The sequence below is a fragment of the Malaya genurostris genome, chromosome 2 (assembly GCF_030247185.1).
Source record: "Malaya genurostris strain Urasoe2022 chromosome 2, Malgen_1.1, whole genome shotgun sequence".
In the NCBI taxonomy this organism is placed as follows: Eukaryota; Metazoa; Arthropoda; class Insecta; order Diptera; family Culicidae; genus Malaya; species Malaya genurostris.
This window is the reverse complement of record NC_080571.1, coordinates 31,270,002-31,286,674: the sequence shown is the minus strand read 5'-3', so window position 1 is coordinate 31,286,674 and position 16,673 is coordinate 31,270,002. Positions and strand designations below refer to the sequence as shown.

Genomic DNA, 16,673 nt, shown 5'->3' with positions numbered 1-16,673 from the left:
CGACGCTAGCCTCAAGAGTTGGCTTTCTTTAAGGCTGCATAGCATTTCAATTCAAGAATAACCAAAATTTAAAATCCTGAATTATATCGGTGTAAGGCGGATAAAGCGGGCTAGTGCTGTCATTCTAGCCCGTTTTATTGTGTTTACTTGGATCGCTAAAATATCTTGTAGAATAAATTAAATAGTATAATAACTGTTTACATCAATATTTGTTAATGCTTTTCATTTTGCTATTAGTGGAATAACTCAATTTTATTAAATTGATCCTATAGTTTCATTTTGAACAATTCCAGAAATGAATTAGTAACGAAAAAATAGTAAAAGGAAATCGATCGCGCTCTCCCAAAAATCAACACACTTACAAAGTATGGACGCAACCAAAAACCACTGCCATTTCGCAATGGTTCAAAATCTGTCAATTTTTAAGGCTGAGTCCTGTTGTTTACACTCTTCTCTAACCACTTGTGCAGTTGTTTATTCGTTTTCATTAGTTTGTTTCGTTATGCGTGGGCTTTCAGCAGAACAACGTCGAAAAATTGTGTACAAATGGTGCACAGAACGCGGACTGTCACTGAGAAAGATAGCAAAAATGGAAGGAGTAAGTGAAAAAGCTGTGCGAAATGCAATCAGGAAGATTGGTGAGGATAACACCTTTGAGGATAAACCGAAAACGGGTCGAAAAAAGGTCCTGAAAAAAGAGGTTTGAGTTCGGGATGTGGCAAAAAAGTGGGCACTTCGAAGTCAAATGTTCTTCGTGCTAAAGAACGTTTGAATATTCGAACCTAAAAGAAGCAGAAACAACCAAAACGTAGTCCGAAACAAGAAGCATCGATCAGGCCGAGGGTTCGAAAGCTGTACAATACGATTCTTGCTGGAAATTTGAACTGCATAATCATGGACGACGAAACCTACGTGAAACTGGATTACAAATCCTTGCCGGGATCACAATATTGGGGGTGCAAGAAGGGCAAGTGTTAATCCAGTCCGAGACATCGATTGAAGTCGAAAAATTTGGTAAGAAAGCTATGGTCTGGCAAGCAATTTGTAGCTGCGGTAAAATTTCGAAACCCTTCATCTCCACTGATTCAATGAACAGCGAAATATACATCAAGGAATGTTTACAAAAACGACTTCTACCCATGATTCGAAGCCACAAGGACCCTGTTGTCTTCTGGCTAGATCTTTCTACTTGCCACTACTCGAATTAAACGGTAGAATGGTATACTACCAAAAATGTCACTTTCGTCCCAAAAGACATGAATCCACCAAATTGGGAATTTTGGGCAATAACGAAGGCACATCTTAGGAAACATGTCTCGGCATCCGAAACCACTCAAAAGTTCGTAAAAGATTGGGAAAAAGTGTCAAAACTTGTCGCCAAGAAGTCTGTACGGAATTTAATGAGGAACGTTCGCAAGAAGGTGCGCCAGTTAGTCTACAATGGCTAAGTAGCAAATGTTGAGAATAATATTCTGTTGTTGTAGTCTAATATTATCAGTATATCGAATAACACATGGATCAATAAGTCCCGAGACTAACCATGGAAACTACATTATTTTCGCAAATTTTTTTTTTATTCATCAACATAATCACCTTTTAGGGTAATACAATAGTTCCAATGTTTTTCCAATTTTTCAATACCATGTTTATAAAAAAAATTATCTTTCGCTTCAAAATAAGCTTCAGTTTCAGCGATGAGCTCCTCATTTGAGCCAAATCTTTTTCCCTGGAACATTTTTTTAAGATCATCAAAGAGCCAGTAGTCACTGGGGGCTAAATCTGGCGAGTCTGGGGGGTGGGGAAGCAGATCAAAGCCCAATTCGTTCAATTCCGCCATTGTTTTCATCGACTTGTGGCAGGGTGCATTTTGTTCCATCGAAAGCAATCGCGGCACCCACTTGGAAAAAACTTTTTTCATGCTAGATTTTTCATGAAGGATATAGTAAATACACTTCCATATGATATCTGTGTCATCTCAGCAATCTCACGGAGCTTCACTTTACGATCTTTCATTATAATTTTTGTCACTTCACTCACATTTTCCGGTGTAACGGCTTCCACAGGTCTACCCGAGCGTTCCGCGTCATTTGTGTCGGTACGACCACGTTTAAACTAGGCGAACCACCGACAAATCCTTTCTTCTGATGGACAAGAGTCCGGATAACATTTTTCAATCCATTGTTTCGCTTGCACGGTGTTTTTACCCATTAAAAACAATGTTTTATCAAAACACGAAACTCAGTTTTTTCCATTTTTTACACAAACTACAAAACGACTTTACTCCAACCTCGATAACTCAGCTGTTTCTGGTCGGATCGACTTAAAATTTTGACCCGTTTCAAGCAAAGGTTAGTACTCTAGAAAGACGTGGTTACTGGTTTACTGCGAGCGCCATCTCTGCTTTAGTCTCGGGACTTATTGATCCATGTGTTATAATTTGAATATCTAACACTTGTGAATTATTTACAGCGAAATCAAAGTGCGTCCATACTTTCTGGGACAGTCTTTATGTAGAAAAGTGTAAAGTATATGACAAAAATGGATTTGAACAGACAACTAGCGCGTAGAACGAGTATTCTACATGTCATGAGTACTAATTTCATTGCTTGTTTTTATAACGAATCACTACAAAATGGAAATCAGCAATTGAGAAACTACGATCTTTGCTATCGTTTCTTAGCAACGATGATGAACGGATCAAGATGAGAGCCGTGAAGCAATTCATCCTCACCCATCGCTAGATAGTAATTCACATTTTCATATAATATAGAACGCTTTCAGAGTGTTGTACTGATTTTTTCAAAAGTCCAGTAGTAAGATTAAATACTGGATGAAAATTGAAGCATAGTTGTATTACAAGAACAGAACAATTTGAATTAAAAAAAACTTGCTTATTTTACCTACCATTTTTCTGAATTCCGCATTACGTTCGTTTCCTTTTTTAAATTTTTGAAACATCATAATCGATTCAATATATCATTTAATTAGCTCTTAGTACATTTTGAATCCTCTTACCATTTCATACCCAATTGAACTGGATTGTACTCATTTAAAAACCATTCTAACAAGGTGATGTAGGAATTAAATTGAAAACGTGGCTATCGAGCTAATCATTTTTGATTCCCGGCACATTGGATTAAGCAAGCATGACATGCTCAAATAAACGTGCCAAATATTTCCACCAAATCAAAGCAGCATTAGCATTATGATACCGTTGCTTGCTTGCTCCCATCCAGCCGGAGGTTTCGTGCACATTGGCTCTTGTCAGGATCAGCACTAATCCCCTGAAGCGAATGATACTTCTTCCCCAGAAATGAACATCAACAAATTAGTCACAAATTACCGCATGCCTTGTAGACATTTTCCGGCAAAGCGAACAGCCTGTCAACGGCAACACGGTTATCGCATCAAACCCATCTACCAAACGGCTTCGGTAATGAAATCGGAATCAGAGGCGGCCGCCGCCGTCACTGCCAGGCTCTTCACATACGTTCCGGTGCTCGTCGACAAAAGCAGGATTCGCCATTCCGGCGAACGAGCGAACAGTTTCTAAATTTGACGACTATGGGCAGCCCAAAGCAGTAACGTGTTTTTTTTTTCTTCTGGCAGTTGGTTTCTTTGCTCTACAGAATTCCAAACACAATCGAGCCGAAGTTCCATCAATTTTTCGAACATCTTTCTTTTTGTGTGCAAATGAATACTGCGTCAAATTGATTCCATTTGCTGTATGTTCATGGTGATTTTTGATACTTTTCTCCGAGCACGTTCAGCACGTTCCTAAATCGAATGTCCCGGAGCCAGAGGACATTGCGTTTCGGGACAAGAATGTGTCGCTCTGCGGGATGATGCGACGGGAAAAACGGCATTTTCGTATACATGGTAGAAGCATCTGGATTGAACAAAAAAAAACATTTTTTTTACGACTTGTTACTTGGAAAATTTTCTTTGATCAGTGGGATGTAAAAAGTAAAAGTAAAATGAGGGATGACATGCTGGGGGAAAAAAACTGTGAGTCATCTAGCAGTGTGATTAGTTGGTTTAGGAATGAGTAAGTGAAATATAAATACCAACTTACAAACGACGCTATATGTTGACAAATGAATTTAGTTGAAATCTTTATTTTCAGTTGTGGAACGGTTTTGAATGGTATATTTCTTGTGGCGGTCTGATGAGGAAAAATTTTAGTGGTTTGGAATTCAAGCTATATGTGAAATTTCCTCGGTAACAATAGAATCTAATGTTTCGAAGTAGGGGAGATCGGGACGAAAATGACCACTTTTGGCTTTGCGCAAAACATAGTGCGGAAAATAATATTTTCACTGGTGCTATATGAGCGTAATCTGGCTCGGAGTGCACCAATAATCAGACATGACTAAATATTGTTTGTAAATGAAATTTTTCGGCATTGCTGATGTTTTACAACTGTCTCGTACAGGGCCGGTGAAAGAGGTGGGTACGGTGGGTAGTACTAACCACCCGAAAATTTCAAAGGTGGGTAATAACCCATCTGAAATTTCGAGCGAAAAACAATGGTAACATTAGTATTATTATTGTAATTCGAAATAATAAATAAAATCCAAATTATAGAATGCTAGTTCTCAAGGTAGAGTAAGGATGCGAATTTTTTTAAAACATATATTTATTAAGATGAGACTTGACAAGGATCAAGTCAAGCAAGCAGAAATCTTTTAGTAACTTAACTTTTCCCTTCCAGCCGAGCTTAAGCATCTCATCAATGTAAACCACTCAAGTCTTTGATATATCGGAAAGTACCGATAAAGGTCTTTTACCCTTTACTATCCGAACCGGCAAAAGAAGAATGCAGTAGAAAGTAACAACTTCTGGTAGCTTTGACGAATCTAATAGTAAACGGTAGAAGTACTTTATCGGAATTTTTCCGGCAGATGTTTAGCTTGACTCCTTTGGTATAAAGTGAAAGCTAAGATACTTGTCTCGTCTCAGCTTCTATATTTTCACATAAATAAAATCACTCAAAATCTTTTCACGCAGGACTTCGTTTATGTATTCTACACCGGTGTGCAAATTCAAAATACAGAAAATAATACCGTACAAACAGGTTTTGAACATTAATATCTCAATCATTTTGAATTGATTTTCAATATCACAAACACAAACATCACACAAACTGCTTGGAAATATTTCTAAGCATATTTCAGATAATTGGTGATTGGAACTTCAGTTAGGAACGAAAATCATTGTCATGGGTTCCTTTAGCAAATAAGACAGTTTCGTCTGTACACGATTTTCATAAGATTTCTGGGTTTCAATGAGTGCGTTCGCATTTAATAAAATTACTCATACAAAACAAGATTCTGTATCGAATAGACTCCATCCTTATAGAATTATTTGTCAATGACCTGAACATAGACTTCAGTCTGTCTCGTTCGAACCAAATATTTTTCACTTGCGTGTCTTTTTCTGATCAGTAAAGGACAAGCAGTCACTGGGGGCTAGGTTATTGTGAATAAGGTGGGTGAGGAAACAGATTGCAGCCCAATTCGTTTAATATTTTCATTGACTTATGTCACGATGCATTGTCTTGATTAACGGTGATTTTTTGGTTCATCTTATGAGGCCGTTTCTTACGATTTCGCACTTCAAACGCCTCAATAAATCAATGTAATGATCACTTTTGAAGGTACTTTCTAACTCATGTTTCGTCCATTGCTTCATACAAACGCATTATGAGCGAATGCGGCATCCAATTGGAAAAGATTTTTTTATGCCCAGATTCTCGTACAAGATCGTAAAAGAACTTCCAGTTTATGTGCTACCCATCTCAACACATCTAATCTAATGAACTTTATGAAAACTTGCTTAATATTTTTTTCATTTGGCCACGTTCTAAATCAGAAGACCACAGGTCTTTATTTTTTAATGGATACAAGTGGGGGAAAAAGGTTAGTACTTTCGTAAAATGAGATTAGTTCGATATCACAAACGTCATCTCTGGGTCAGTCCCGGGACTTATTGATCAATGCGTTAAGTACATCAGCGGCTGGACTGTTCATGGATTTGATTGAAGATCGGTTGTTTCTTTGTATTCGATGAAATGCTGGATGGAAAACCTGGAAAATTCTCAAAGAAATTATTTCGAAAATTCGCAGACACAAATAAGTTAAAACGGATCACAATAGCCTGCAGCCTTTGTATTGAAACTAGTTGGGTAGTCCTTCGTTACAAGCAATTTTTTATAGAAACAAAACATTAATAAAAAAACGATCTTACACTTTTAAGGGATAAATATAATTTCCGTTAGAATAAAGGAGTGCACTGGAACCTCAATTTACGCGCAGAGCCGGAGGTGCGTAAATTAAATAAAACATCGCGTTATTTAAATTTTTTCGGGTAAAAAAAGGTTTTTCAAATTTCATTTGATTTTAGTGTAAATAACATGAACAATCCTACTACGTCCAATGCTTTAGCGCCTGAGGACGTCACAACAAGAACAAGAACTACAACGGCTAATATATTTTTTGTTTGTAGTTCAAACTTTTAGAGCTACACATTGTTTACTTGTTTATTTTTAGCTGTTCCAGGTAGTTCCCAGTCATCCAAGAACTTCAGTGAAAACAGATCTTAAGATCAATACGAGCATTCAGCAGACCGAGAACGATAAGTTCGTTAATGCACTTTGTTACACTGGTAGATCTTAAGGCCTAAACTCCAGGAAGTTTTCGGCTGGATCATCGGTTACGTTGGTAGACCTTAAGGCCTTTTCCGAGGAGGTTTTGAATGAGCAAGTTCATCTACAGATCTTATCACAGTATGTCAATTTTCTGCAAATAGTACTACGAGTACATACCGCACTTAATAGTTATATAAAATTATTGATTATATACTATATTTGTTTTCCAGATAATTCTTGGATGCCCACGTTCTCATTTAGATTCTTTGAAATTAAACAATTCAATTATGTACATTTCATAATATTCAATTTCCTGAAGCATGTTAGATTGTTTTGTAATTATATAAATTGAAATTTCCATCATTATGCAAAAACCTTTTTTACGCGATCATCGCGTAAATTAAACAAAAAATCGCGTTATTTCGAAAAAAAAAACGCGTGAAATAAGTCGAGTAAATTAAATTCGCGTAAATTAAGTTCGCGTAAATTGAGGTTTTGGTGTACTTTAAAATAGTGGGTCGTTTCCCCCGGTATGAAAAATTACCCACCTGAGTTTTACATGTTTCACCGGCCCTGGTCTCGTACATGAAAAATATCATTTCATCTTAAAATAAAAACTACGAGATTTGAGAATTTTTTGACTACTTTGTTGCTACATACTCAAAAATAGTGTTGAGATTCATAAAATAAACCTGTGAGATAAAACCTCCGCATGAGTTATTTTTGCGTGAATATTTTTCGATGTTTTTATTTTTCATGAAATTTTTTTAATGACCGTCGTTTTAAATGACAGTTTGAAATTATAACCTCTTTGTAATTTTGAAACTGCAAGACGAATCGAAGACGAATAGAAATTGAATGAAACCTTCAAATTATTCTTTTTAATCTAAACGTGTGACAATCGATAAGACTATAACTTGCTATTGAATTTCATCTTTATCCGATTTCCGGTTCCGGAATTACATGGAGCATTCAATCTTGAAATTCTTTGAAAAGTCCCGGAAAAGTTGACCCAGATCCGACTTCCGGTTCTAATATTACAGTGCGGTGAGTGGAAAATTTTCAATTTCATGAGTACTTTTTCACAAGCGATGGCGAAACGAGGTAAAATTTTCTATAAAACTTACTGGTAAATTAATCTAGTTTGAAGATCTTGTTAGTTACTGTTTATATAAACCAACTTTGTGACTACTAGTCCCCGGTTTCCGTTTCTGAAAGTACCGATATTAGTGTAGAAAAGCTCCAAGAGCTCCGGAGCTCACTTCGATTTCTTAGGAACGGGCCAACAGATTTTCACAAATCTTGATTCAAATTGAAGCTCTGATTGTCTCTAAAGATACTGCGTAATTTCATCCAGATCCGACTACCGCTTCCGAGATTATATGGCGATGAGTATTAAAACTTTCAAACCGTCATACAAAATGACGATGCAAACCCGGTACGCATCGGTACGTGCTGGTACGGAAGAATAAAACATAACCGCCTTTGCGAACGAATTCCTCAGCTGACTTTGTTCAATTTCGTACAGCGTGCAGAGTTGCCACATTTAAATCTATAATTTTCTATAAATCTGTATCGGGGGATCAAAATTCTGTATACGAAAATGCTAAAAAATTAAAGCGCAACGAAATGAAAAAGTTAATAAATCGAATCTGAAAATAACAGCTACTGTGTGATTCGCGTGACATTCATATATGACTGCAAGCAACATGAAAATTTTCATCCACACGACATTCATAGCAAACATCTACAGTCTTAGGCATTTCTGTTTAAACTGTCGCGTGAAGGGATCGATTCAGCACTGGTTCAGATCGTAAGATGTGTGATCTTATAAACTACTACGCTCGTGCCGTGAATTGAAAGGATTCCTAAAGTCAGAAGTTTCAGAATTCACTTGCTGAATTCAGTTTCATAATTTATTTCTTAAATTCAGCTGCAGAATTGATTTTAAGAAATCAGAACCTGCATGCTGGAATTGGACTTGGAACTTAGTTTCAGGATTTAGATTTTGGAACTGAATTCAGTTCCTTTGTCCAGGATCGGAATTCAAGTTCAGAATTCAGAATGTCAGAACTGAAACCTTGATCTGGGTTCTGAAGCTGAATTTTGAAACTGAATGCGGAGTTTGAATTTAGTTTTTTTAGTTCAGTTCCAGTTCTTGAATGTCCAGAATTCAGGTACTGATGTAGATAAATAAATGGTACTAACAGAGTACTGATAGCATTGCAAAATGTAAAATTAAAGGTAGATAAAAGAGAGATTTTTAATCTCCATTTCATTCGATTGGAGCAAATTCAGAAATGTGTAGTAGGTCATAATACTGCACATACCGTCGTTAAACCCTTTTATTTTTCACGGATGGAAAGAAAAATCCTACTGAAGATTGACTTCTGAAACAAGGGAATGATTATTTCGTATGTTATATTATTTCTGACGTCTCAGGCGTAAACGAATGACGGCTTATTACTAGCGGTTTAAGTTGAACTGCTAGGCACGAGATGGCAGTTCAATTTGAACTGCTTTAAGCACTGATAAGCCGAAGGCGAAACGCGAAGAAATAGAAACAAAATACTCCAAGGTCTTTTTTATGCAGTCTTTTTGTATGCGGTTTTTTATGCGACTTTTTTATGCGAGTTTTCAGAGTTATGCGGTTTTTTTATGCGAAGTTTCAGAGTTATGCGGTTTTTTTCTGCGGTACGTAAACCCGCATAAAAAAAGACTTCAGTGTATGTGCTTTTTGCAAAAACAAACAAAACCCCTAAATGTTCAGAATTTAGTTCAAAATTAAAATCTTTTAAAAACACTGGGACTGAATCCTAATTATGGTACTGGTTTCTTGACTAGATTTTGAATTTAATCCCAAATCCAGAATTCTGATTTAGGATTTCAACTTCAGCATTCTAAAACAAAGAATATGACGTTTAAACTTGAATTCTAAAACTGAATGTTAGATCTGAACCTCGAATCTGTATTTTCTGACTTTTGAATCGGAATTTAATTCATGAATTCAGATTCAGATTTATGGATTCTGAAGCTAGATTTTGGAACTGAATTCAGTATTTTTACCTGGAGCTGTTAGCGGAATATATTCAATAGTTGCACTTTTTATGTACCATTTAATTCCACTATTTCACTGTCAGGTTGTTACACTTTCACAAAGTCACTATACTTTAATGAAGCATAACAAACGTTACAATACAGATACGCGTATTTCGGAATGTTTTTTACATCCTTCTTCAGTGTATCGGTTTTATAAGTTTTACAAAATTCCGCATATCGGTTCTTTCTAGAACCAATAAAATTTCCCCAAAGGTTTACCTCTTCTGAGTATCTAAATCGACGAAAAAAAATGTATTTATTCCGTATTTTTTAATATATTTTCGTCTTCAATAAGTCGTATTTTAGTATTACAATTCTGGAAGCGAAGCATTGAAATTTGCAAAACTCACACAATCTACTAATACAAACGATTATCCATATTCGGAGGTGTGAAAGAAGCATGTCAGTTTGATTCGTACTCTCGTCTTCCAGTTAGGTCTGTGACATTACCCATTCACCTTTTTCAGTAAATCTTAAACTGCAGGGCGGAAACACCAACTCTTGAGGTCTATAGAAAATAGTCTTGATCGAAATAACTGTTTCGATGCTTTTTGTTAATTACGCTTCTTAGTCTCAAAATCGTCAAAATGTTCGCAATAATATATTTAGTGGCGTCTCGTGACAAAATTTCCGGGTTGTGCACTGTGCATGTGGTATGATATCAGATGTAATAGTTCGTTGTAAGTGAAGAATAGATTTTTCATTAAACTTATTTCAATAAAACCGCTTTGACGTTGCAACTAAGACTGCTATTTGTTTTCAACTGCCATAAGCATAAGCCACAGAAGCCTCTCTAGAAGGTGCGTATCTAAGCTCGGTATCATCGGTACCATCCGACCTGATTTCATCGAAAAAATTAAAATCGGATTTGGATGCAGTTGATTCCCTCAATTTGACTGGTTGGGCAGTGCACGAGGTGCACATAAAGACGAGACGCCACTGAATATATTGATTTTAAACTCTACCATCATAGCCGTTAGCTGCATGAGATTTTGGCTAACTAGAAACGAAAGTAAAGTATAAACACAATTTTCTCAGAGCGTCCGAAAAATATCTGCAGCAGGCTTGCATAGGATTAGGGTATACTCCACCTAAAATGGTACACCATTGAAAAAAATATGATTACACATATCGTTGCCATTTTAAAATCTGTGTTTCAACTTGAAATATCTGTGTATCATCTGTATTACATATTTTCGATCATAATCTGTGAAAAATATTTTGAAAATCTCTCGTTTTTATGAAATATTCTTAAAAATCTGCAGAAATCTGTGAATAAAGATGAAATCTGTGTTCCGTGACACAGAATCTGTATGGGAAAATAGGCAAAAAATCTGTGGTTTTACAGAAAAATCTGTAAATATGGTAACTCTGCTCGTAGGATGCACGTGAATGAAGCGTTGCAGCTCACGACGCGAAAATATATGCAAGAACAAGTAAAATTGCGTTTTCAAATCGAACATACAAATGTCTTGAAATTGATTATAATAAAAAAACAAAATCGAGAGCGACCGTGACCGCGATTTGAACCGAGTATCATCAGATCAGAAAGTACAGACCGTTAACCGACTGTGCCACGGTAGCATATCTCTGATCAATAGTTCAGGGAATCAAAACAAATTGATCCAGGTAGAACGTTCTCCTAGACAGAAAAAAATGAAATTTACACAACATGTAAATCAATAGTACTATAAAATAGACATCGGTTGAATCGAAAATCTGATTTAAAACCATGATCAATGTCAATTTAAATTGGACAGAATGGATTTTCCAATGAGCAAGACTCACAAAGTACTTTTATCTGTGTAACTTATAAACATATAAATGAAGTAATAACGAATGGAATTTTCCGCCTATTGATCTTTGAATAAAATCATACTAATAAGGAATGTTATGTCTGCAAATAGCAACTACCGAAGGTAATCAAAATCGCAAAAAATGAATCCGTAGATAAAGTTTAGCTCAAATATTCTGCTGAAAAGATTTGATTTGAAAAAAATTATTTGAAAAGACGTCAGTAGTCAGTGTAGCCTATCCTAAGCTGCTAAATTAATATATAATCCCATTTAGAAATCATTTGATGTCCAATGACCATTACCAATTTGGACAAAATACTTTTAATAGGCATAATATAATTCACATAAACCCTAATTTCATTCATCAATCATATCATAAATCTGCCCCGTCGAGCAGTTTCTTACAAAAGGCTGGTATTATGCTAATTTCAGCAAAATAACCCCTCCAAGGGCAAAACAAACTGTTGCACCGAAGAGTGGAAAAATACCACAGAGCAAGCAGACGAAAGCTTACACCCACCCATCCATCCCTAACCAAGCTGTACGTACATTTTGATCCAGTATACTGCTGCTCCTGATGCGTCTTCAAAGTCGTCCGACACTGACAGGTGATCCGGGAACGATGAAAAAAAAACGCCAGAAAAAAAAATCGTTGCACGGCTGGGTGGTGGTCCCTCCACGGGAAATGTATCCGTGGAAATTGAACTGTTCGACTTTCGGTTTCACTTCTGCCTGGAGGCTCTGGTGTTTCACTTTCGATTTTCAGTTTCTGTGTCTCCGAAAACCACTGAGTTCCGTTCGGTATGTATCATCAAACGTTTATTTAAACTTGAGTTACTCTTAGGATGATTCGAATGTTGTTGTCCTGGCGTAAATTGAATTTTCCGAAACCGAGGGGAGGAAAGTTCTAAAAATAAACACTTTTCCTTTTCAGGATGAGCTTCAGATCCTTTCTGTTCCATTCTTCATCTTCCTTCGGATAACGCAATTATCACTAATGATGTTGTGTCAGTACAGGGAACTACCCTTTCTCACATTAATTTGCTCGGTTGCCACATGCTACTCGGGTATCAGGTGCCACAGAGAAAAACACGGTATCGATGCTCGACGCCAGAAATTCTGAATACTGTTCATTTGAATCCTAGTTTAGATAAAAAAAAACACAGACTATTTTCATCTGCCTCCACCATCAGCGTCATCATCAAAAGCTACAACATTTTAGCATAGAATCATTTTCTTTTAGGAAGTATTTCTACCCAACTCGTAGTAACAATCACATCTTGGAAAAGGATATCCTAACAATTACTTTCTCTGTAATCACTCGCAGATGCTCCAGATGTATAGCAGAAACAATCCACTTTTTCACCACTTAGATTCTCACCATTCACTACCAGTTGCTTCTACTGCCTCATGCTCTAGATTACAACTCCCGTGCCAGTGCCAATGCCAAGCGGTGAAGGTCCAGGAGGATGAACACCATTCGCATTGCTTCTCTCACCGGAAACGCCACACAAATCAACTGGTTGTTCTTAAGCTATCCCAGTTCCTTGTTCCTCAAGAGGGGGAGGCGACCACCATCATCCAACAATTTTCCAGACACGACTGAGCTCGAGAGCTGCTCATATTTTACTTTTATATGCACGGACCAGATTACCCAGGTGCTCTTTCCTCCCCGGGTACGCCCGGGATCACCCAAGCCCGCCCCACCACACACCGTCACGACGGGACTTTCTCACTCTCTCTCTATCACTCTCACTGCATGTGGCAAGGACTCGCGAGCAACAGGAGGTTAATACTTGCTAAACTGCTTGCTAACCGATTCCGCGACCCGATCGGTAGATGGGCCTCCACGATTCCCCCTCAACATCTGGCTTCCGATGGCTGTGTACGATGATGGACCATGTGGAACAGGAAGGCCATCATCCACCAATACACTGGCCCTAGAGTGGTGTAATTGATTACGCACAGGCGCATCAACACAGCGATAGCTACGTGAACAACGCACCTGTTGGAACATCGTGGTATATCTGGGATTTTCTCTGGCTGGCATAGAACCTGTTCCTGAAATGATTGCTAACCGGGTATGGGGAAAAGAATGACAGAGTGAAGATTACGAAAATTATCGTTGAAAAATGAAATACATATTTTAAGGTCTGAGGCCAGTGTGTTTTAGGCTATTTTAGAGGGCTATTTTCACGCTTCAAATCTCATTTTTCAGAAACGGTGACGAATATCAAAAAACCCAACTGACAATCTCTTAGAAAATGAGTTTAGATTAGACATTAGTGGTCGGGAAAGTCTTTTTTTTCTGAAGAAAGAATTGCAGAGCTGAAAACGTCGTCTTTCAACTTGTTCATTGAATATCTCGCCTTCAAAAGCATGAATCAAAACTTTATCCTGACAATGTCTAGATAATTTTATTTAGATGCGATTTGTGCATAAAAACATATCCTGGTAACGTAACGAAACATGAGATAGAAATAAAATCGGCTCAGAAAGGCTGCCAAACAAGCGGTAGCTTTGTTGGATTTTATATGATGTAGTCAAACTTGTAACCGAAAGTATCAAAACTTTCTTGGCCACCCGGCCCATCGAGAGTCATTTTGCACATATGCGAAAGAGCATGGAAAGAAATGTAATACGCAGAGCGAGGCACGTGGCTATACGCGACCCACTGGTCTCAGCCCTTTAAGTTTTCGGACGTGCGATTCAGCGTGGTCTAAATAGTGTATCGAAAATAAACTATCCACAAATTTTTCTTTCAAATTATGACAAAAAACGATATTTTATTCAAACTAAAAATGTATCCTTTATTGTACGAGGTTAAACTTGAGCATAATGAAAACAGGATGAAATTTAAGTTATTCCTTCACGAATTTTAGAACTTTTGATCGAACGCTCTTCATCAAGTTCCGGACAACTGTTGCATCGCATTTTTTGGACGCTTGAGCCCAATTTTTTTTAACAATGTTCCCAGCTGCCTTACCAGTCTTCTTGAAGACCCGCTTTACGATTGCCCAGTAACGTTCGATGGGTCGATGCTGAGGGCAATTTGGTGAAATTTATACCCTTTTCCGCAAGTCAATTGAGAGTGGTTTAGGCATAGTGAGCCGGCGCTAAATCCGGCCAAAACAGTGGAGGTGTACTATGCTTCTTATATAATAGGCAGCAATCTCTTCTGGAGACACTCAGATCGATAGATTTCTGCATTTATAGTTCCGGTAGTGTAAAAAATTGTTGACTTCATACCACAGGAACATATCGCTCGCCATACCAGTACCTTTCAACCGAATTTCTCCACTCCAATCGACCTGCCCGCATCACTCACATCCTCCCCAACGACGACAGTAAAGTATTGTGGACCTGGAAGAGTTTTTGAGTCCTCCTTTACATAAGTCTCATCGTCCATCAAAACGCATGCATCCGGACACTGCAAAAGACGCGAATACAATTTCCGGGCCCTTGTTGCTGCTAGCTTCTTCTGTTCTACACTTTATTTCGAGATTTTCTGCTTCTTGTAGGTCTCCAGGTGATACGTCTCTTGTAGGTCTCTTGATACGCTGGATTATTCCGACACTCGTTCCTGCTTTTTTGGTTAAATCACGTATTGACATTGATTTGTTCTTCATGATACAACTTTCTGGTCCAGTTTCGGGTTGAAAGAACCGGGTTTTCTGCCTCTTCCTGGTAGCTCATCCAAAGAATAGTATTCCCCAAACTTATTAATGATGGTTTTAACACTGGCATGATGAATTCCAAACCGCTTCGCGAATTTTCGCATAGTAATACCCTTCTCACCTAGCCATGTTTCCAGAACTTTGATTTCCACTTCCTTTTCAATATGCGACATTTTGAAAACGCAGAATTTCAACCGCACAAACAAGTAAAGAATCGAAAGCTGACAGCCAAACGCACAGCATTCTGCGATCTAAGCATAAAAAACCATCACAAATACATGCGTACAACACAAATGTATGTGGATAGCTTATTTTCGATACACTCCTTAAGAGGCATAGGATTTGATTAAAATTTGATAAAATTGATGAAATCTTTATTGGAATCAATAGCACGATCAATATAATTTAATGTATGAAGATGATTTCATGCAAATGTGTCAATCGCTGCTGGATTATCCTTATAGACATGAACCTTAACATGGCCCCACAAGAAATAGTCCAACGGTGTTAAATCACACAATCTAGACGGTCAATTGACGGGCTCGAAACGTGAGATAAACTGTTCACCGAAGGCGGCTCTCAATTTGGTCATTGTTTCGCGTGCTGTGTGGGATGTGGCACAGTCTTGTTGGAACCACTTGTCAAGCACATCCAATTCTTCTATTTTGGGCAAAAAAACGTCAATCATTACACGGTAGCGCTCGCCATTCACAGTAACGTTCCACCCATCGTCGCCTTTGAAGAAGCACGGCCCGATGATACCACCGGTGGATAATCCACACCAAATAGGGACTTTTTTGGCTTCTCGCTGGTCTTCACTCCAGATGCGGCAATTTTTCTTGTTGACAGTAAAAACCGGAATTATGAGCCGATAGCTCTTGGTTTTTGCACAACGATATTGCACCGTCGAATACTACATTGATTCTTCGTGATGTTTTCGCCAAAAGTTCAGTCAATATCGCTTTGCAGCCACCGTATTCGCCTGACTTAGCTCCGTGCGACTTCTAGCTATTCAGTAAACTCAAACGACCACTCCGAGGAAACTGTTTAGAGCCAATTGAAGGCATCAAACGTGAATCGCTACGCGCATTGAAAGCTATTCCGGAAATTGACATTAACAACTGTTTCGAGGATTGGAAAAAACGGTATTTTGGCCGGGGTTATGATTGCTTTGAGGGTGGACGAAATAAATTTGGAAGATTCAAAAAAAAAACTTTCAATCTTTATGTGCGTGATCTGAAATCGAACCCAGATGGTCTTTGCTCAATAACAGGTAAACGAACTTTACAGTCAACTTTCCAAATCCTTCAACTTCGGAAACTATCCAGAACCATCCTCATTACAGCACACATTCAACAGCTTCCCTTATCAATGTGTAAAAATCAGTTCATTGCCATTCCATCACATGATGCACAAGTCTTCGTCGCGGGCTCACCCGTTTCTTCCGCTTCG

At 37.9% G+C, this 16,673-nt stretch overlaps 1 protein-coding gene across 7 annotated transcripts in view; it reads right to left on the bottom strand.

Annotated features, from left to right (window-relative positions):
- Positions 1-13,134, bottom strand: part of LOC131432644 (uncharacterized) — a 638,754-nt gene extending 625,620 nt beyond the window's left edge. For all 7 annotated transcript variants that reach the window (XM_058599051.1, XM_058599052.1, XM_058599053.1 and 4 more), the window contains exon 1: positions 12,094-13,134. Coding sequence is in view for 1 of the 7 variants with exons in the window: in XM_058599056.1 (XP_058455039.1) it covers positions 12,094-12,095 (2 nt within the window). In the remaining 6 variants the exon portion in view is untranslated. The remainder of the gene's footprint in view (positions 1-12,093) is intronic.
- Positions 13,135-16,673: the final 3,539 nt, after the last annotated feature.